Here is a 21,795-nt window from a genome sequence, read left to right as displayed (position 1 = left end):
TAATGCTTTTTAATTTTTTAATGCTGGTGCCATGAGAATATGAGACAAGTGCGTTTTTCGAGCGATTGCTTTCAGATCTATTTTTATGGACTCCCCTATAGTGTGAAGAGCTACCAAGGAGCTTAATACATAAAATTGTAAGTTCTAAACGAGCGGCTAACAACATCGAATCGCACTGGTCAAACGAAAACAATAAAGTTAGGAGACTACAACTTGGAGACAGTTGAAAATTTATCATATCTAGAGTCGAAAATCACAACCAATAACAGCTGTGACGATGAAATCTGTGGAAGGTTGTTGGCAGCCAACAGAGCCTATTTCAGATTCCAAAAACTGTTCTGCTGTAAACGTCTCACCATAGGGTCAAAGCTCTTACTGTGCAAGATGATGATCTTGCTAGTCCACATGACGATGGACGACTCCGTTTGATTGTGGATAAAATCTGGCTCAACAGGTGGCGTTGGGTGGGTCACCTGATCCGTATGGATGAGGATGATCTAGCCAGAAAAGTCTATAAGGGCAATATTTATGGTAGAAAAAGAAGACGTGGCAGACCCTGCCTGAAATAGGGCGATGGCGTAGGTCAGGACGCTAGACAGCTTTTAAGGATATCAAATTGGTGGATTTCGGCGCAAAACCGGGCTGTCTGGAGTTCCTTACTAAGGCAGGCCTAGGACCGGATACCGGGTATTGCGCCGTTGATGATGAGGAAACCAGCGGCTATACATGGTTTGGATTAGGAGGTAATTTGTTAGCCAAAGTTTTAAAATGAAAGATTGCCTTGGAAGATATTATTCTGTTTTATCGGCTAAAAGTATCTAATTTAAACAAATACGTATTTCAGGGACCAACTGTCCCCTTCTTTGGTGTTATTATAACATAACGTGTTATTATGACACTGAAGAAGGGGACAGTTGGTCCCCGAAATACGTATTTGTTTAAACTATATACTTTTAGCCAATAAAACGGAAAAATATCTTCCAAGGCAACCTTTCATTTTAGCGGCTGTACTTCTTGCTCCAACAACATGAGGTGTTCTTTGCATCACCTGCTACAAATGCCGAGTCTTCATTCATTATACTTGTAAACCAATAGATCTTCCAGGCAGTGACGCTTAGGTTATGGTCAGAAAATCGATTTATGTCTCAATTCTAATTCTATCTCAGTTACGCTCGTGCAGCAGCATACAGTATACTTCCAGATAAACGCACATAGCCTTGGAAACTAAGAGAACCAGAAAGAAGGAATAGATACAGAGAGCGGAAAATTCAGAAATAATAATAGAAATATTGAAAAAATTAATGTCCAAGTGTTAATACTTACTTCAATACTGCTCCCGGGAAATTCTTGGAAATGAAGTTCGTCACGATACCTTCCCTCCTGCTCATTTCATCATCAACGTTCATCCCATGGCTTCTGTAAATGATTGCAGTGAATAAGAAAATGTGTTGCTCTTCGCTCTAATCGACTTAAGTTAACTAAACTAAATATCTACTTACTGCTCAAGTTTTCTCAGCTTAATTGACAAAGAGATTCCTTTCGAGAACTTATTTTTCAAATGTTGCGTAGATCCAAGGCACTTGAACTCTCCATTGACCATAATTGCCACTCGTGTACACAGTGCCTCACATTCCTCCATGCTATGTGATGTAAGAATAATTCCTTTTCCCGAATTTCGTATCAAACAGATCATATCCCATAATTTACGACGTGATGCAGGATCAATTCCAGAAGTTGGCTCATCCATGTAAATAATATGAGGATCACCCAAGAGTGCAATAGCAGCGCTTAACTTGCGCTTATTTCCACCGCTGTATCCCTCAGTCCTTCTATATAAGCATTCTTCGAAAGCCAGGTCGCGAGCTAAGCGCTCTATTAATCGCGGTATGATTTCCTTAGGAATGCCATGAATAAGGCAAAACATTTTCAGTAGCTCGAAACCGGTCATTTCAAATAAGAGCGCGTCAAATTGCGGGCAGTATCCAATCTTGTCTTTGACGGAGTTCATTTCAGATTGGATATTGTATCCTTCAATCCAAACTTTTCCGTAGGAGATGTTTTCGTCACCGGTTAACATTTTAAAGGCGCTAGTTTTCCCAGCTCCATTAACTCCGAGTAGTCCGAAGCAATCACCGCTGGAAAGATGATTTCATTTATCAAAATCAAAAGCTTTGCGTATTTTCTATATAAATATATGGTTGTGGCTGCACGGCTATTCCATTATACGTAGCTCAATCTTGCATTGCAGTCAATTTAAAAGAAAGAAACAACTTTAATCTACTATCACTTTGTCAATAATAGAAGGATTTTTCCTAAACATTCCAACATTTTGCTCCAAATTATAGACACAAGACAAATGTGCGGGCGCCTCTACGGATACTAGGTCTACTACTCTCAAACCTCATGAATGACGATGAACGAGTGCTTAATCTCTCGAGGGGGGAAACTATGCTGGTGGTTTACAACGACGATATAGCATTGGTTATGGTTGAAAAGCATCTGGAGGTTGTTGAGCTGTATTTATGTCATGCATCCAGTCCTGGTAAGATTTGGCTAGAAGGCGCTCAACACTAAGTACCGTAAAATTAACTATGCTCGTATCAGAACTGGGAGTAATATCATTCTAAACTGGCCATTAAATACTTGGAAGCGTTGATAGACATACTGTCGTCAGGCCAAAGGACACGCAAGCAAATAATAGACAGTTTATTATTTCATCAACTGCTATCTTTTCTGGTAGAGAATATTCACATTAACATCGCATCTTAGTTTATTTTGTAGAAAGCTCTCTCTGATTTGACCATACCTCTACAAGTTACTACTAGCTTGCTATACGAACTCTTTCGCGGAGCAGGCTGACGATCTTATCATTCTGGGTCTTCCAGATCTGCTACAGGTTCTTTCCCTAGCTGAGGAATAATTCTCACCAAAGTGCTGAGATATGTTATGCCTCTGCGCAACGATAATAAAAGGCAGTCCTGCAACTGAACCAGAAGTTCAGTTGGCTAGTACAATGGAATCCTGATATTTCGTATCTCAATAAATTGTGTGTTCCACTAATTCGTACAAATTTGTCAAATTTGTACTCCCGATAATTGGTATATCTGATAAACCGGATTATTACTAACGACTATCGCAAAGCACACTCCCTTCACCTGGAAGCCGATCAGGCTTCTGACAGTAAGATTCCGGTCCAGGTTAAAGAGCATCACAAGGTGGGTTCTGTCAACCCCTTGTTCGGACATGTGATGGGGAAACACGGATTTACGTAGCTTCCATTCACGATAACAAGCAACTGAAGAGGTGGAAGGAACATTTTACTACGATTCTCAACCGTATCACATCCGATGTGATTCCACCTCTTGTGGATGATATGGCTAGTCACCGTAACGTGTGAAACGAACTGTTCCTCTAAATAGAAGAGAAATCATTTCGGCCATCAATGCCCTCAAACGGATTAAAGCCGCTGGGCCCGACGGTCTCCACGCAGAGTTATCCCTCACCACATCAGGTTCGCAGATCTGCTACTTCCATTTGTACGAAAATTCTGAGATTCTGAGACCTTTCCCAGAGAGTATAATAAAGAGGTGATCGTTAATCGTCTTGAGTACGATAATTGATATTAGCCAAAATAATCCTGGAACGCATCAGAGAACATCTTAAAGACTTGACCGACATCCTCCTGCGTTGACCAGATCAACACCCTGCGAATAATTTTGGAACGGTGCGCAGAGTTTAGATATTTGCTCTACCTGCCCTCCTTCCACTTCGAGAAAGCTTTAAATAGTGTGAACAGGTTATGTATCTGGGCCGTTCTACGCAAGAGGGGCATTTCGGAGAAATTAATAGCTTTTATCAGAGCAACATATGATGATGTGCTACATCGACATAAAATCTCAGAGGAAGGCCCACAGCGGAGTTCACCAGGGTTGTATCTTGTCACCGATATTATTTCTTCTTATTGACTCTGCACGCAGAACAGTTGAGGAGAGGAGGAAATTTGGTCAAGTAATCAAAACCTAGGCTTGGTTTCGATTACTTGACCAAATTTCCGCCTGGAGTATCCCAATGGTAAAATTTATGCGACAGACGAACTAGAGTAAAAAGTAGGGGTTCTGAGGAGTGCATTGGAATTAATCCGCAGCATCTAAAATAATAATAATAATCGTTGGCGCAACAATCAATATTGGATCAGGGCCTTGAAGTAGTTAGAGCACTTCATTCCAGACCGTAACGATACACTACAGAAACTGTAGGATTCAATGTGGTCAGCATTGCGCTCGCCTGAGATTATTACCCTGATTTGACTCAGGTACTCATTTATAGCTGGTCGACTGGTGTCCGGCATCCAGTCACGATAACAAATCCCTCTGCCACCAGTAAGATTTGAACAGTGTCAGCATCTGATGCCCCACAAAATACAGCAAAAAGACATTGCCGAACACGAAGCTATCCAGGGAGGTCTTCAAAATTTGCTATAAACATCAACACTAGGCATTTTATAAGAACTTCTTGGAAAGCTATAAGCCAGCCATCAGTACTACTAGAAAATGGCCGTGGTTAGATTGCCGTTAGAACATATAAAATTCTGGCAAAGGAAAATAGGGTCCTATCTTTTTTAAAATTTTCTAGTATGACCCTGGAACTGCCATGAACACGACATCTGGCGAAGCTCTAAATGCATTACTCAATTTGCAGCCCTTGGATTTATTTATTCAGAGCATTGTGTCCCGTTAGCTGAGTAGTTAGGGCACAAGGCTGTCGCACCATCCCGGCGGCTCAAAAATCACTCGAACAAAAACGAGAAGTAGGTTTTCTCTTTGGCCGTTTACGCCTACCAGAAGACCTTCGTGAGGAAATAGGGTCTCCGATCGGGAATAATTTTATGGATGTACATAGCTGTGCTCTTTCCCATATTTACGTCCGGTTCTGTCATGTGGTGGCCCGCCCTTGGAGAGAAAGACAATAGGGCCAAGCTTAATACAATCTAAAGAACTCATTTGCAAGTCCTACTATTGCTTTGCAATCGTATTGCGCATTATGTTCGGGCTCTTCTTACTACGAAGAAGATTGAACTCGACCGGCAGAGGGATCGGACGGTAAGGGGTTCCCTGAACTAACAACTCCCTTCCTCCCCTCCCCTCCCGTTGGTGAAAGGAATTCCCTGACTTGAAGGCTCCCAAAGCCGGGAGAGCGGGAGGGCTAGCCCGAAGTAATGTGTCAAACGGTTCCAGGCTAGTTCTCTGATGACGGGGAGGTGTTTAGTTGGTAGTCCGCCAGCGTGCTGTTGCGGGAGTCCAACACTCTGTGCGTAAACGCATTCACCTACCCTACTCCCAAAAAAAAAAAAAAAAAAAAAAAACTATTGCTTTGCAGCCTCCACTGGACCTTCATATTAAATATGTTATATCGTGCAATGCTGTCAGACTCTGTCAGTCAGAAGGTTGGGCAGATGAAATAGCTCGGCAACTCTAGGCATTTCTGATAGACTACGCCTCAGGCGAGCCGAGCTTCAGGAGAGAAGGATCTGTGATGTGTTTCGAGGTTATGACACAGTATTTTTTACCGACAGATCAAAGATAATCCTGGGAGTAGAAGTGGAAGTACTATTGAATATGCAGAGTGTACCCGTGTTATATGGTCTTCTAGGACACATTACTACGTTTCAAGCTGAGGAACTGGTGATACTAGAAGACTATCGATAGCTGAAGCATGATTCGAGCTCCAAGCGTAACACACCGAAACCCAAGCGGCACTAAGGGGGATAAGTGTGAATCGATATTACGACAGTCCTAGAAATTTAAATCTATAATTAAAACTTACTGCTCCACCGCTACAGATAAATTATTGACTGCGAGAAATCGCCTATAAAATTTAGTTAATCGTGCCATAACTAAAACGTGGTCTTTTATTTCATCTGGCGTCATATTAGCAACGCGGTATTTTTCCGCTTGAACGTCATCGTCAACTTCGGAGCTTGATGACGGAAATTTCGGTCTGAAAAGGTACGAAAACGAATAATCATTATACTGAACACTACGATATAATAGATAATTGGCTAGCATAAAGACTTACCTGCATATATTTTTGACATTGTGAAGATATCCTATGTAAGTATCGACAGCCAGCAATGCTAAAAAGTACACGAGGGCTGTTACGATGAGGAATGTTACGGGAGCACCCAATCCCGGAAAGTCCCATCCAAAGATGCCAGTATCTTACAAGAGAAGTTAACTGTTAATTAAGTTTTTGAGTTTTGATTTAATGTACTTACCACAGTCGATTCCGCCAAAAATGATAGCGCTTTCGATGTTTTTGCATTGACTCTTCCAGAAGTAGTATGTCCCTTGGCCGTTGATCGCATCCGATAGTCCATAGCTCGGAAACAATAGGCATAACAATCGCACAAACTTTACAGTTTTAGGACGAGTTTCTGAGAGTACCATGGGCAATATGACGTTTAGGATGAGAAATCCTAGCCCTGAAAATAAATATTGATCTTTAATACTAATTTCGGGGTGGATCGCTAGGCTTAATTTTTTTATAAGCAGTTCATACCATTTTAAATGGGTCATCCCATTTGACATCCATTTGTTTTGGTAGTGAATAAACACACAATGTTGAATTTTTCTCCCCATATTTATTAATATCTTGAATAAACTTTGTAACTTTTTCAGTCTAAAATCGATATTTTGAACTCGACACATAGGATTATCCCCTCAACCAGACACATCACACCAAGTTCCAATAAATTAGCTCCTGGATCACTTTAGACTTTATTTATTTGAAAGGACAATATACGGGAAAAATATTGCTCCCAGAAGGAGGAGATAGGAAGCGTAGCCTATGCTTAAAGTAGACTGGTTCGGCCGAGCAATGTAGTAATCTCAACGAACCCGGGCATGCGCAGAGACATACCATCAACCCAGTGAGCCAATGAGTGACTTCACAGAGAGAAAAAAAGGAAGAACCACCAGTCCTGTGAATTCGAGAAGTACAGGGAGGGTTGCGTATATCGGTATGCTCAATTACCAGAATATCAGCGAGTTGAAGGTGCCTCCTATTGAATTGCTGTCACCACCAAGTACGGAAGAGACAGTCCGTGCATTTATTGGCTAAAGAATTATAAGTCGCTAGGAGCCTTTGAAGTTACAACCGAGATGATTAAATATGGATAAGTTGACCCTGACGAATGACCGCCTGATGGTGGATAAAATCCGGCTAAATAGGTTGCGGTGGGCGAACCATTTGGGTGAGGATGATTTTGCCCGGAAATTCTATAAGGGCAATGTCTATAAACAAGCTAGAAATCAGAAGCTCGGTGCTTCATATATTAAAACACGACAATTTTGACCTACTAATTATAATAATAGCACGATTTATATCAAACTTCCCACCACCATTATTTTTTTCAGATTTTTTTATTGGGTCGATTTTGAGAATGAGTCCTTTGAGTAAATAAGTCCTTTCGGACTCCCGCACTTCTCCCAATGTCAAAACTAATATCTGCTTCGGAGTTGCAATCGAGATCTTCCATTTGATTCCCCACATGGTGTAATATGAATATATTCAGTGGGAAAAAATTTGCATTCCTCTTATGGGTATATGAGGACCCTTCCTCCTTAAGTTCAATGTGCAGCAATGTGATTCGCCCGATGTGTGGGGGGACGGGGGTAACGGAGTTTCGTGTCGAGAGGTATAATCTTTTGTGAGAAAAGTGCGTGCGACAGACAGGTAGATAGACAAACAGACTGGCAGACAGACAGACAAAACAATGCCAATGTCGCCAATATAAGAGGAGGCATTTGCATGCTTGAATAGTACTTGTGAACCCTGAAGGTTTCAACACTTTTCGGAGGGGAGTATTACAATCGGTGGTGGACCTCATCTTCGTCAATGATCCGCTAGCCATGGCCCTGCAGTGGTACGTCAGCAAGAAATCCACGCATAGCGATCATCATTCCAAATTTTGCATACGAATAATATGAAGCCAATAAACAGGTAACCCACAAATTTGATGAAGAAATGTTCAAGGAGGTACTTTTTCAGACACTTTATTATCAGGAAGCGTACAAGAAAAGGTTTCGCAATTCGTGGAAAAGTTGCAACGGGCATGCGATGGCCCTATCTCTCGACCTAGAGCTTTCCAAAGCCAAAATCCCAATTTCTGGGGAAATTCAGAAATCGAGGAATGCCAGAAAACCATCCTAAATGCTGGAAGACGCTCCCAGCGCAAAAGAAATGGACTTGAGTTCGAGGAGCTACACATGCAGTACAAAAACGTTAGGAAAATGTTGCAAGTAACTTTTATGAAGAGCCAGATCAAACATTACAAATGGATTTGTACCGAAACTGACGCAAATCAATGGGGTGGCGCTCTCTATCGATTACTTGTCATAAGTTACTGAAGAATATAGAGCACACTCTCTTTTCAGAAGATGTACATTATACGAGGTTTTCGACAGTGCATGCAAACCACGCCGAAGTTTCTGTGGTGGAATAGCAAAGAAACTCGCTGAAAACAAGACCTCAGGACTAGATGGAATCCCGAAAATCGGCTTGAAAGTGGTAGTCAGAAAACCACCAGGTATGTTTGCGCAAGTTCTTAAGGCATGGCTTAGAGAAGGAGAATTTCCCGAGCAAAGGAAGCTACACCAGCAGATTCTCATTCATAAGAAAACAACTGTGAAAGTTGACGAACAAATCATTTCAAGAAATACGTTGAGTGTGCAGCCAAGACACTAGGAAACTAGGAATTCTGTATCGGCTTAGTGCACTTCAGACATGCCGTGTTTACAGAACAACAGGAGAAACAGCATACGTATTCGCAGGAATGCTCCCCATAGACATCCTAGCCAACGAGGGCCGGCGTCTTTACGACAAAACTTATACAACCGGGAAGTCTAATGCATTTCGACGGCAGCAGGGCGGGAATCAATCGCCGAATGGTAGAAGTTGGTCGTTGGACATACCGCATCATTTCGGACATTCGAAGATGAATTGGACGAAGCCACGGGGAATTAAATTACGACCTTACACAATTATTGAGCGGACATGGAGGTTTTATTGTGCATAGATACATACACATAATAATAATAACCCGTAGTAAACACCCGTAGTTGAAATTCTGGACACACTAAAACAGAAACTTTCTGTCATATGCAGTCGGTTACGACGGTATGGCGAAAGTTACTCCAGACGTGTCCAGAATGCAACATACGCGAGGAACCAGCGGAGCTTTTTCAGATCTCTCAACGAATCCCAACAGAGCGCCCAGACAATACAGTTCTCGGTACCGGAAGCGAAAGAGTATTGGGGTGGACTTTGGGGGTTACCTGCCCAGCATGCTGAGCATGCTGAGTGGATCACCGCCGAAGGCACCCGCCATGCCAATACACCTGGCATGAATTTCGCGGATGTTACCGAAGAGGAAGTTCGACGAGCCATAAACATCTCGAAGAACTGGAGGGGCCCAGGTCTGGATCGGGTGCAGAATTTCTGGTATAAGAAATTTACCAGCGTACACAGTCGGTTGGCACGCAGTATAAATGAGGTCATGAGTCGGCCGGAGGAATTTCCACCTTTCCTCACTGCGGGAATTACCTACCTTATCAATAAGAAGGACACGGTGCAGGACCCCGCAGACACAAGACCGATCACTTGCTTACCAACCCTCTATAAATTCATCACGTCCATTATTAGTGGAAGGATCAATGCGCACCTCGAGACCAACAACATTCTGTCCGAGGAGCAGAAGGGCTGCCGAGTTGGGTCAAGGGGTTGCAAAGAGCAACTCATTATCGACTCGGTAGTTGTAGGACAAGCAACTAGAGGTCAAAGAAACCTCTTCAGTTGCTACATCGATTATGCCAAGGCTTTTGATAGCGCTCCGCATACCTGGCTAATCGACATCCTACATCTGTATCGCATTGATCCGAAACTAATAAAGTTTTTGGCGACAGTCATGAAAGGGTGGCATACCACATTATCGGTGCGTACATCTGAGGGTGCTAATACCTCAGAGCCCATCCGTATACGGAGGAATATGGACAACAGTTGCACCATCTGTTCATCGACTTTAAAGCCACCTATGATAGCATAGCCAGGGTAAAACTGTACACGGCCATGAGAGAATTCGGTATCCCAACGAAATTAATAAGACTGACTAGGCTGACCCTGACCAATGTGCGAGGTCAGATAAAAGCAGCAGGATCACTCTCAAGACCATTCGACATCAACAACGGTCTACGACAAGGGGATGCGCTATCATGCGTCCTCTTTAACCTGGCCCTCGAGAAAGTGATCCGCGATGCTGAGGTGAATGCAAGAGGTACGATCCTCTTCAAGTCCACCCAACTACTGGCCTATGCTGACGATATCGACATCATGGGAAGAACCACCCGAGACGTACAAACTGCCTTCATCCAGATCGAGCAGGCGGCAATTGGTGCGAGATCTTGGGCTGCACATCAATGAAGACAAGACAAAATATATGGTGGCAACGTCAGCACCGAAGACGAATCAACCAACAACATCACACCGCACTGGTCAAACACGAACACGAAGAAGAATAAGGATAGGGGAATACAACTTTGAGACCGTTGATAATTTCTCCTATCTAGGGTCGAAAATCACAACCGATAACAACTACGATGATGAAACCCGCGCACGGTTGTTGTCAGCCAACAGAGCCTATTTCAGCTTGCAAAGAGTGTTCCGCTCGAAACGTCTCACCATAGGGTCAAAGCTCTTACTGTACAAGACTATGATCTTGCCAGTCCTCATGTATTCCTCGGAAACTTGGGTTCTTAGCAAGAAAAAATGCGAACTCTTGGCCGCGTTCGAGAGAAGAATCCTCCGAAGAATTTTTGGCCCCCTACATGAGGATGGACGATTCCGTAGCCTACACAATGACGAAATCTATGAGCGATACCATGACCGTCCGGTTGTGGATAAAATCCGGCTCAATAGGTTACGGTGGGCGGGTCACTTAATCCGTATGGATGAGGATGATCCCACCCGGAAAGTCTATAAGGGCAATATCTATGGTAGAAAAAGAAAACGAGGCAGACCCTGCCTAAGATGGAGCGATGGCGTGGGCCAGGACGCCAGACAGCTTTTAGGGATATCGAATTGGTGGACCTCGGCGCAAAACCGGGATGTCTGGAGTTCCTTATTAAGGCAGGCCTAGACCGGATACCGGTTGTTGCGCCGTTGATGATGATGATCTTCCAGGGGGATTCATTGAGTCCTCTTTGGTTTTGTATGGCACTGAACCCCCTTTCATGGCTACTGAATGATGCTAGAGGGCATGGTTTTGCAATAAAATATGGCCTACGTGCTAAGTGCGAACTAACACACTTGATGTACCTAGATGACATCAAGCTGTATGCTGGTACTGACAACCATCGCAGAAGTCTGTTACGAATAATAGACATGTTCAGCCGTGATATTCGGATGGAGTTTGGATTAGAAAAATGTCGAATCCAAGCCATCCGCAAAGGTCATCACGAGCCACATGCCGGACATAGCATTGGTGACCTCCACATCGAAGCTATGACCGAGACAGACTTCTACAAGTACCTAGGAATTCTGCAAGGAACCCATGCTCGAGTTGGTGATCTGAAGGAAGCTCTGCTGTCCGAATTCCTGCGACGTATAAAGCTGGTGCTGAAATCGCATCTCTCGAGGAAGAATAAAATAAGCGCGTTGAATGTATTCGCTATCCCTTCACTGGCTTATGCATTCGGAATATTGCCGTGGACGAAGACCGACCTGGAAAACGTCCAGCGGCGGATACGGACAACTATGTCCAAATTCCGAATGCATCACCCAAAGTCTGCCGTGGAGCGGATGAACCTGCCTCGTGACATCGGAGGTAGGGGCGTGGTTGACGTGGCGGCACAACATCATCGCCAAGTCGACTCGCTGCGCGCTTACTTTCACAGCAAAGAGCAGGCGAGTCCCTTGCATGCGGCTGTCTGTAAGGCAGACTGTGGACTGACTCCACATAACTTGAAGGATCGATCTTTCAATCCTCTGAGTGGGGTGAAGTCGGACCAAGAGCGGATCGATGAATGGAAGTCGAAGGCAATGCACGGTAAACACGTGAATTGTCTTTGGCAGCCATTTGTCGATTTGCATCTGTCGAACAGATGGCTGTGTGCTGGGGAGCTCTTTGCTGAGACGGAGGGGTTCATGTGTGCCATTCAGGATGTCGTGGTCGCCACCCGAGCTTATAAAAAGCTCATCATGAAAGAACGGGTGGAGAACGACCAGTGCAGAATGTGTGGTTCGGCGTTAGAGACGTTGGACCATCTCATTTCTGGCTGTACTGTTATGGCACCGGTGCAATACATCACCAGGCATAATGCTGTATGTAAGGTTATCCATCAAAACCTTGCATACAAGCATGGGCTGATCACGGGGACATGTCCGGTTTACCGATATGAGCCGCAAACAGTACTTGATAGTTCTGCTTACAGCATGTATTGGGACCGGCAAGTTCTGACTGATCGCCATACCGCACACAACAAGCCTGACGTACTGCTAGTTGACAAGACGGGTCGCTCCGCGTATATTATTGATGTTGCTATCCCCCATAATAGCAACATTCAACGGAAATACGTGGAGAAGAAGGTGAACTATGAGCCATTGGCTCGGGAAATCAAAGAAATTTTTCGTCTCGAGCGGGTGATTGTAGTTCCCATAATATTTTCAGCTACAGGTATTGTACCTAAATCCCTCACGACTTCCCTTGATGTCCTGGGACTTTCGCACAGTCTGGTTCAAACCATGCAGAAGTACACCATTCTGCATACGTGCTCGATGTTGCGGGGATTACTCGACGGATTCTCCCACTGACCTACCACCGGCCACCACCACCAGTGCCCCTTTAGTTTTTAAGTAGGTAGGGTCGTCCGAGCCTAAATGCTTGTCACTTAGCCTTAGTGCTAGTATTAGGTAAAATCCGGCATCTGCCGAGATTGTGATAACTCGGAAATAATAATCGTTGGCGCAACAATCTATGTTGGATCAGGACCTTGAAGTGTGTTAGAGGACTTCATTCAAGACCGTAACGGTACACTAGGAGGCAATGTGGTCAGCATTGCACTCGACCGAGATTATTACCCTGATTTGACTCAGGTACTCATTCACAGCTGAGTCGACTAGTGTCCGACGTCAAATCACGATACAAATCCCACTGCCAACAGCGAGATTTGAACCGCGACCTTCCGTACAACAACCTTGCGCTCTAACCACTCAGCTATCCGGACAACCGAAGATGACTTAATATGGCTGAAAATGTGGAGCATATTGTGTTTAATTGCCGCAGGTTTACTGTACATCGAACAAGATTGGAAACTGTCGGAGATAGGCGCTTATCACCCGAAAATATTGTAGAGTTCATGCTGGAGTCAACGGAGGCTTGGAAATAGGTCGAAAAAGTGCTATTCATGAGCAGCTTTGGAAACGAAGTATTCCGAAGAAAAGCAGAAAGGGAGAGAACCACAGTGAGCCTAAGTTAAGAACTGATCCAGCTCAGCGACGCAATGACTTAGAGCATCCCGCGGGGAAAGTGGAAAAAGATGGAAGTAGTTATTGAGTCTCACATAACTGTATGGCAGGAGTCAGCAGTAAGTCCCGAATCTTTACACTTTCCAACGATGAAAAAAAAAACAGACAGACAGTAAACCCACTTTTGTAAGGTTTTGTTTTCAACAAATCCTTATAAAGACATAGTTTTTAGGAGTATTAAATTGGTGGATCTCGGCGAAAATCCGGGATGTCTGAAGTTCCTTACTAAGGCAGGCTTAGGCCAAATAACGGTCTCTGCGAATTGACAATGATGGTCCAAGTTGTAGTGTGTTATAGCTCCGGTATTGCCTCGAATTAGATTGAAATGCGAAAGGCACTCCGCATGCTTGTTTTATGAAGCCATGCAGACCAAAGTAGAAAAAGTGTGCGAAGATTTCATATATCAAGGAAGGTTGTGTATAGTTTAAAGAGAGCTTATTACCAAAAGTTATAACTGGGTATTGTATAGGACTCAGGAATGATATATGGCGTTTGCCAGGAGGAAAGGAGAACAGAGTTAGAGAGGATTGAAAATGCACGGGATATACAACCATTAAAAGAATCGCCACAAAAATGTAAAAGAAGTAGAAATCTGGCCTGTAATGAATAACAGAAAATACTAAGTGAGGCGAGTATGGACAAAAGTACCATGTGATTAACGAAGTTAGAAGCCTTGGGGAAGTCCGTGTAGATAATGTGCACTTCCTTGTGACTATTTAGGCATTTAGTCACGAAGCTGGAGAAGGCTGTGGCTGACCCATGTGGCTCTTAAGCTACAAAGTGGCCGAGATGGCAGACAACCAGTCGTTGACATTTTACTAAAGATTTTGAACAGCAAGAGAGAAAGGAAATAGCAGAGTAATTCTCAGCATGACTATTTCATGAAGAAAGGCCCGTACCAGTTGCCCTACCGAAAGCCGCGCGTCTCTGCCACAACACAACAATAAGCCTTCAAGGAGCCCTAAATTCAAAATCTTATCATCAAATCAAGTTTTAGAAGTGCAGATAGATTGAAGTGCAATAGCGTTCTTAGAAATCTTACATTTTGGCAAAAAAATTTTAAGCTAATACACTAATAATTTACGTTGGTCGGCAAAATAAGCGGGTAAGGTTCCTTTGATAACGTTTGATGACAACCTCCTGCTACCAAAAAAAGGATTAGGTGACGTCATATTAAATGAAGCTATTATACGTCAGCGTCACAAACGAGGGAAGCGCCGAAGATGAGCTGGTCTTGCTACTGATATAATTAAGAATCTCGCTTGAATATGAAGAGTTACTTTGATAGTACAGCGACTTCAATCGGCGAATGGTAGCGGAAAGCAGAAACAGATGAGGAATGTGGAATGCTGGCAGTCTTTCGGTCTAGTTGGCCATCTTCAGGGGTACGTTGCAGAAGAAGTGTATTGGAGCCAGTTTAACATTAAAAGACTGATCAATGGCGTTGCGCGGCGCTACTGTCGTCAGATGTCGTCACACCCCATTAAAGAAGTAAAAGATGATGGCAAGCTTGCTCTGAAGGGATAATTAAATTAACATCTGCATTTGAGGTCACACTAGGACAATGTGAAGTAGATAAGGGCAAAGGAATGACTTCAGTATTAACACTAACTGCTTAATGAATCGAAAAGATCCCTGGTACCTCGACCTCCCTTCTTTTCCAGAGAGAAAAATAGGATTAATGATAAAATACAAATTTGTTGGATAAAAGAGGCATAAATAAAGCGTCTTTGCTTAGTGGTTGTAAATGAATATTCACATTCAGTGCCACTTAAATTCCTATATTATTACTTCCTGACATTAAATAAACTAATACATACTGCATTCATATATACCATATCTTACCTGCTATAATATTTATCAAGAAACATCGTGATAAACCATCTGCTGGGCTTTTAACCGTGAACGATATCAAATATGTAAACGATAGCGATGACAATCCATAAAGAATGAAAACCATAAACAACAGCGCTGAAAAATAAAGATAAATTAATTTTTTAAGTTCAAGAAAAACGGATTCTTTAAAACTTACCTAATGATTCAGACGATGAGAAGTTCTCTACTTGAAATATTGCACAAACTACCACAACTCCAATTGCAATCAGTAGATAAAGAGACATATCAAGGGTCAGATGAGAGAGCCAGTAAGAAAGAGGTTTTACTCCGCCCAAACTTTGGAGATGCTTGCATTTGCTTACCCGTTCCTTCACGACGAACATAACAAATAGAGCGCTTACAATTGGTATGGTGAATGCGAAACTAGATGCGAATTGAAATCCTTTGAAGAAACCCAATTCTTCGTCCGGTTTCTGTCCAAGAACGTATGGAAGAGGATGCACTGAAACCTGTATGTCGGTGGTATCTCCCAAAATTTTTCTGCAGGAATAAAATGAATATAATTGTAAATTAGTGAAAGGTTTGATTAAATTCATTCAACTTAAAGTGATTTTGCATGAATTCTATGCACTGCAATTAATGTGTTCCATGTAACTTTCCAGCGTCTCCAAAGAGCCATGTTATTACTTTTTTAATTTGGTAGCATAAACATCCTAATATATGGGACACAACGGTAAGTATTCACCCTTTTTATACTAGAACCAATCTGAGCTATCAAACGCAACATTTCCTTTAATTGAAAATAAAACAACCCAATTCACAGCCTTTGCGGGAAATACAAACCCAATACTTTTACTGTTCACATGATGATTCGGGAGCGTGTTAACCATATCTATGTACCATCACTGGTAATTATTTCTCTAAGAATCTGAGAATGGCCTATTCTTCCAGTATTTCACATTACGTAATACTGAGGCGAGCTGATCACCACTCTTGGAATAATGGATCAGCTCATCAGCCCCGTTTCAGGTTGTCTCTCATTTTTCGACACAGAAAAAAACACTGGCGCGGTGCAATCTCAACGTATTTTCTACAGATAGCTACGTTTCCAAATTTTGGCCGAAATATTGAAAGCTAAATTTCGATCATGATGATCCAACCCGGAGCAAAGAGGCACACTGAGCCTAGATGGAGAGCTTGAATCTAGACTAAGATTCTCTACTCATTCAATTGGGGATCAGTCTAATTGGGATCCAGTCCTTAACGGATGAGCCAAAGTAAGCCCGTTCTCTCAGTAATCCATCCGGGTTTCAATCGGTGCCACCTGCTGAAGCTAAAGTCTGACCCACGGGCAGAAAACCACCTAAGGGCAATTCGAAATGGCAGCGATCCTTAGACGACCCCAACTCTTCAGACCAGAGAGCAGCAAAGAGGGCTCGGCAGGCAGGGCTAAAACTTTCTTTACAGACAAGGATATCGAAACCGATGGATGGGTTTATATAACCACACCAGTCCATCCGGTTACGATACTGAACAGTGTGAACAGCTTAGAAAGAAACCCTACCTAGTAGTAAGGACTACATCCACGCAAGGCATTAAGCTTCGCTTTGAGTCGGTACATAGATGTACACTGTAAAATGGGCCATGCGTATTGCTTCTCCTTCAACGATGTGTCGGAGGATATGCGACTAATCTTGAAGAGGGTTCTTGAGCTGCTATCATCATTCATCATTTCTTACTGTCGGCATTCCTGGGGCAGATATTAAAAAGGTTCAGGAAGACATGGCATGTCGGCTCAACTATGGGCTTTGGTCCGTCATGTTACAAGTGTCGGCTCCTAAGACCATTGTTATTTGTCGAATCTCAAGCTGGACGATATTTATATACCTCATATAAGTGAAGAAATTAGGGACTTAAACTTCCGGCTGATCTGTTGAATGCTAATGAAGTGCTAGACCCTGATCCTGCATGGTAGTTTCAAAAGGTTTCCACGCTATCTTGTTATAGGCCTACGTGATGGCGACACCACACAACCAAACTAACAATAAAAAGTCAACAGGGTAATAAGAAGATTCTTTGCTGTTCTGCTTATTTTCCTTATGACGTAAACGCAGTTCCTAGTGAAACATTCATCAAAGCTATCCAATATGCCAAAAGTAGACGCAAGGAATCCTCCGGCAAATCCGAATGTACCCACTTTCTTCGATTTGGTTAAGCAAGAAGTCATCGACATCATGGTGGTATCCCATGGTAACGATAACGATATCACGCTCTCGCATAACAGGCACATTGATGTCATAATGAACATGGATCCACCTTCAACCACTTCATTTAGGAATCCACCTAAGAAAGATTGGGCGACGTACAAACTAGAACTGAACACCTGAGCTACCATTCCTGGGAGCGCATCAAATTCATTGCTGGAACTGAAAAACTACCCAGATGATCACAACTAGCATGAAAGAGGCTTTCGAAAAGAGCTGTCTGCTTAATACTGCACAGAAGGGTAAAACACTATCATGGAACTCGAATTTAGCAAAATGGAGGAGAACGACAAGCATGGTCCTCAACCGAGCTTTAACGTCTGATTCAGCCGCAGGCTAGCTTTTGCGAAGAGACTAACTTTCTCGAGGCAACCCCAAAGCTGAACGTGTCCTTGTCCAAGAACGGAGCCAACAGCTGGGCGGGAGGTGCATACAAATCAACGAAGAAATAGCGAAATCATTTGCTTAAAGTGCATTGTTCGGGCAGAAGCTTATCGAGACAAAATATCTTAGGGGCTGGAGGGGTTCCCTCTCCCCTGTTATGGCTCCTAGTCGTGAACACTTTGCTGTGACTTCTAAAAGGCATGTTTTTTCGTAAGCATTTGCGGACAATCTATTGTAAAAAATATCAGTTCGTGGGCACAGTATCTGACAGCTTAAATGCAATTTTACAGATAATCATAGTTAGCACTTCCGTAACAGACTCACGATGAACGCTAGGAAGACCGGACTATTTACCGTTAGGAGTGGCAGTTATACTTTAATACTAACATTATCGCGGGTGGAAATCCAGTTGATACAAACAGTTATTATCAGTTATCAGGCCCACAGGCCCACGGGCGCGTGGAAAGGTGACTTGCGTCCATCTGGAAATCCCTCGACAAACATCGGGTGGCTCTGATGCCGCCTAATGCCCAGGTTTCCAGATTTTCCTTTAAGAAGGCACATTCCGTCATAATCACCAAGTTTCTCTTGGTGATTGGCAAGATGAATGGTAACTATCACTAACAACCAGGAATTGCTTTTTAAATTTTGCCTCATAAAGCTCTTACGAGTCTCATGGGTTGCATGAAGAATAAAACAATGGCGTATCTCCGTCGTAGAAATGGTATACCAAATCGAAGGTACCACTCACTAAAAACATCGGTTATGTATCATAACAGCAACTAAGGTCGTGTCAGAATTCTGCTCCTACAGCATATCATTATTGTGGTAAGATCTTTGTTCATAAGAACCTCACTATTCAATCAAAAAGCCTTAACGGCCACGGTTCGAACCATTTAGAATCGCCGCGTGCATTTCGCGTTTTTACCATAGATATTAATGACAAGGAAACTCAGATTCATGTTTCATCACAATCGAAAGCAATTGTTTACTCGTACTCAAACCAAAAAAACGTAAGATCAACATAAGCTGTCATTTGGGAATTTATCCACTCATTTTACAGCCGGATGCTACATCATATGGATTGTCGTTGACTTTCGTTCCCATGCCAGTCAAAATGGTTACTTCGGGGAAGGATAGACCTATGCATTCAACAGCGGATCGGTGGAAGATGGGAGCAGCGGAGACCAACCCGCAAGAGGGAAACGCTCCCCAACTAGCTATGCTAGTGCGGTGAAGGGCATTCGACAAGGTATACTGCTGAAATTATTTCCGGAGCAAATTGTCATTCGTGAGGGATGGACTGCGAAGATCGTGTTCGCCGACATACTGGTAGAGTCCGCGAAGGGGGACACAGCGGAATGGTTTAAGACCATAGTCACTAAATTGGCAAGGTTGAAGGGCGCAGAATTATCGACATATGCTGGGGATGATATAGCAGAAGCACACACGATGACAGTCTACCTTTTCAAAGCCGCGATGGATACGGAAAATAAATAAAGATATCCACACGCGATTATGAAGAATCTTTAAAAGCAAGGTGGAGGGCGAAGGCAAACTCCTCACGATCGGGGTAGACGACCAACCGAGCGAGCAAGGAAGTAGACACTACTGCCCATTGAGGGGGAAACTTTGAACGACTTCGACCTTAATGGCGGACGATACCGATACTGGCCATATTGGAGGAGGAGGATAATCCTCCGACATTGGAGAAGAGCATCAAGCAATAATGGAGCTAATGACCGGCACTAAGATAGCCCAGTCTGTCCTGCTCTACGGCGCAGAGGTATGGGCTGACGCTTTTGGCAAGGAGGTATATCGTAAACGTGTTTCGCAGGGGCAGATACGGGGAGGTTTGTGAATGGCGTCTGCGTAGCGCACAGTATCTGAACCGACCGTGATGGTGAGGATGATTATTTCCTTACCCAATTTTTAAGTGGGCATGGAGGGTTTCAGTCTTACCTGCACAAAATGGGAAAGGCGCGATCTCCGGATTGTGTATTTTGCAATAGAGTTAAGAACAACGTCCATCATATTTTTTTTTTCTTGTAGATGGTGGTATGGGGTTCGTCAGCAGCTCAATTCAAATACAGGGAATCTCTTCGTTGCTAAGAAGATAGAGCTCGACCGGAAGAGAAGCCGGGGGAGAGCAGGGGGTTCCGTGAATTGACAGTTTCCTTACTTCTATCCCCTCCCGTTGGTGAAGGAAATTCCCTGATTTGAAGGCTCCGTAAGACGGGAGAGTCCGGGGACTAGCCCGAAGTAATGTGACGAACGGTTCCAACCCAGCTCTCTGACGATGGGGAGATGTTTAGTTGGTATTCCACCGATGTACCGAACCGGGAGTCCAACACTGTGTGCGTAAATGCATTCATCCGCACCTAATAGGTAATTTGGGATACTGTTGTGAAAAACCAAGAACATTATTCTTGAACACAATTTCAAATATATGTCTTTTGAAGTTCCCGACTGGAGACCCCATAGCTGTCCAAGTTTCATTGGAATCCGAGCCAGTCGTTATACTGGTGAAATTCTACGAGAGGCAGATACTACTACTTCATCTCGGCTGTGTTGTGAACATCCATCATGAGATCTGGAGAAGCAGCAACTCGAATCGAAGAGAGGAACACCGTCTTGAATTTAGTCTTAGCAATAGGCTAGAAATTTACAATAGAAAGAACACGCCCACATTCTTGACCAGCATGAGGCAAGAGTTCAAACATATACTAGACACTCTGCTGAACGGACTGAACAAGAATTGGAGAGTCTCGGATGAGCCCACTGTATCATATCACAGAATAATCAGATTCGATATTGATGGCCATTCTGAAGTAGAAGGAATAGTAAGAAATTTCAAAAGAACAGATTGGGACTCCCATACAAGGCACCATATCAGTGGCAAACTGGAACTGAAAACATTGGTGGATGACCTCAATAATCTCGTCATTGACGTATAAGAGGCCAGCTGTCCGGCTAAGATAGATTTTATCAAGCGATGTATCCTGATGGAACAGAAGCCTAGCCAGATTGAGAACATAAGTCTGAAAACTATAGCTGGCTAAAACAAACCGACTGGCAGAGGTATAAAAATACCCTGACGGTGTATAGCATCGCGATCAGGAAAGCAAGACGGAAGAGCTTTAGGAAACAGTGTGAGGAAATTAAACAAACCACAAACGCATTCAAGTTATACAAAGTTATAGGCCAAGGAAGGACAATATCTTCTACCTGCCTGAGGAAGGAAAATGGGACATTTGCCAATAATGAGGAGAACAGAGCACATCTGCTTCTCAGAGCTCATTTTCCAAGGTCCTACCCCACATAAGAAGACAACAACATTCTGTGTGACACCCCAATAATGGACAGAAGGCCAAAGGGTGGAAATTAATTAACTAGCAAAAGTTGTATGCTCGGAAGCTAGGGTAAAATTCAAACCACTGAAATCGCCCAGGGTAGATGAAATTTTCCCAGCAATACTTCGGAGAGACCTAGAAATGGTAAGGGGCAGCATATCCTTGAGATATATACCAAGGGCATGAAGGCGGACAAAAGTTTTATTTATTTATTCCGAAAGCGAGTAAAAGGGTTTCTTTTCACCCTAAATCTTCAAACCAGTTTGCCTGATGTCGTTTGTACTAAAAACACTATATCAGACACATCCTCTACATCAATGCCATGCTTACCGGGCAGGACCGTCAACCGAAACTTCCTTCTATCAGCTGAAGGATGTATT

General features: G+C 43.3%; 1 protein-coding gene across 13 annotated transcripts in view; it reads right to left on the bottom strand.

Moving 5' to 3' along the window:
- The window catches only part of LOC119647039 (ATP-binding cassette sub-family A member 3-like), a 77,297-nt gene that overhangs the window by 4,389 nt on the left and 51,113 nt on the right, over positions 1-21,795 (bottom strand). For 12 of the 13 annotated variants that reach the window (XM_038047792.1, XM_038047793.1, XM_038047788.1 and 9 more), the window contains 7 exons: positions 15,611-15,954; positions 15,424-15,549; positions 6,275-6,481; positions 6,076-6,217; positions 5,824-5,997; positions 1,500-2,135; positions 1,324-1,416 (listed from right to left, as the gene is read on the bottom strand). In XM_038047792.1, coding sequence (XP_037903720.1) covers positions 1,324-1,416; positions 1,500-2,135; positions 5,824-5,997; positions 6,076-6,217; positions 6,275-6,481; positions 15,424-15,549; positions 15,611-15,954 — 1,722 coding nt within the window. The remainder of the gene's footprint in view (positions 1-1,323; positions 1,417-1,499; positions 2,136-5,823; positions 5,998-6,075; positions 6,218-6,274; positions 6,482-15,423; positions 15,550-15,610; positions 15,955-21,795) is intronic. The other variant, XM_038047784.1, reaches the window with a different exon arrangement.

The sequence above is a fragment of the Hermetia illucens genome, chromosome 1, assembly GCF_905115235.1.
Source record: "Hermetia illucens chromosome 1, iHerIll2.2.curated.20191125, whole genome shotgun sequence".
Taxonomy (NCBI): domain Eukaryota; kingdom Metazoa; phylum Arthropoda; class Insecta; order Diptera; family Stratiomyidae; genus Hermetia; species Hermetia illucens.
This window is presented reverse-complemented; position numbering and strand designations above follow the sequence as displayed.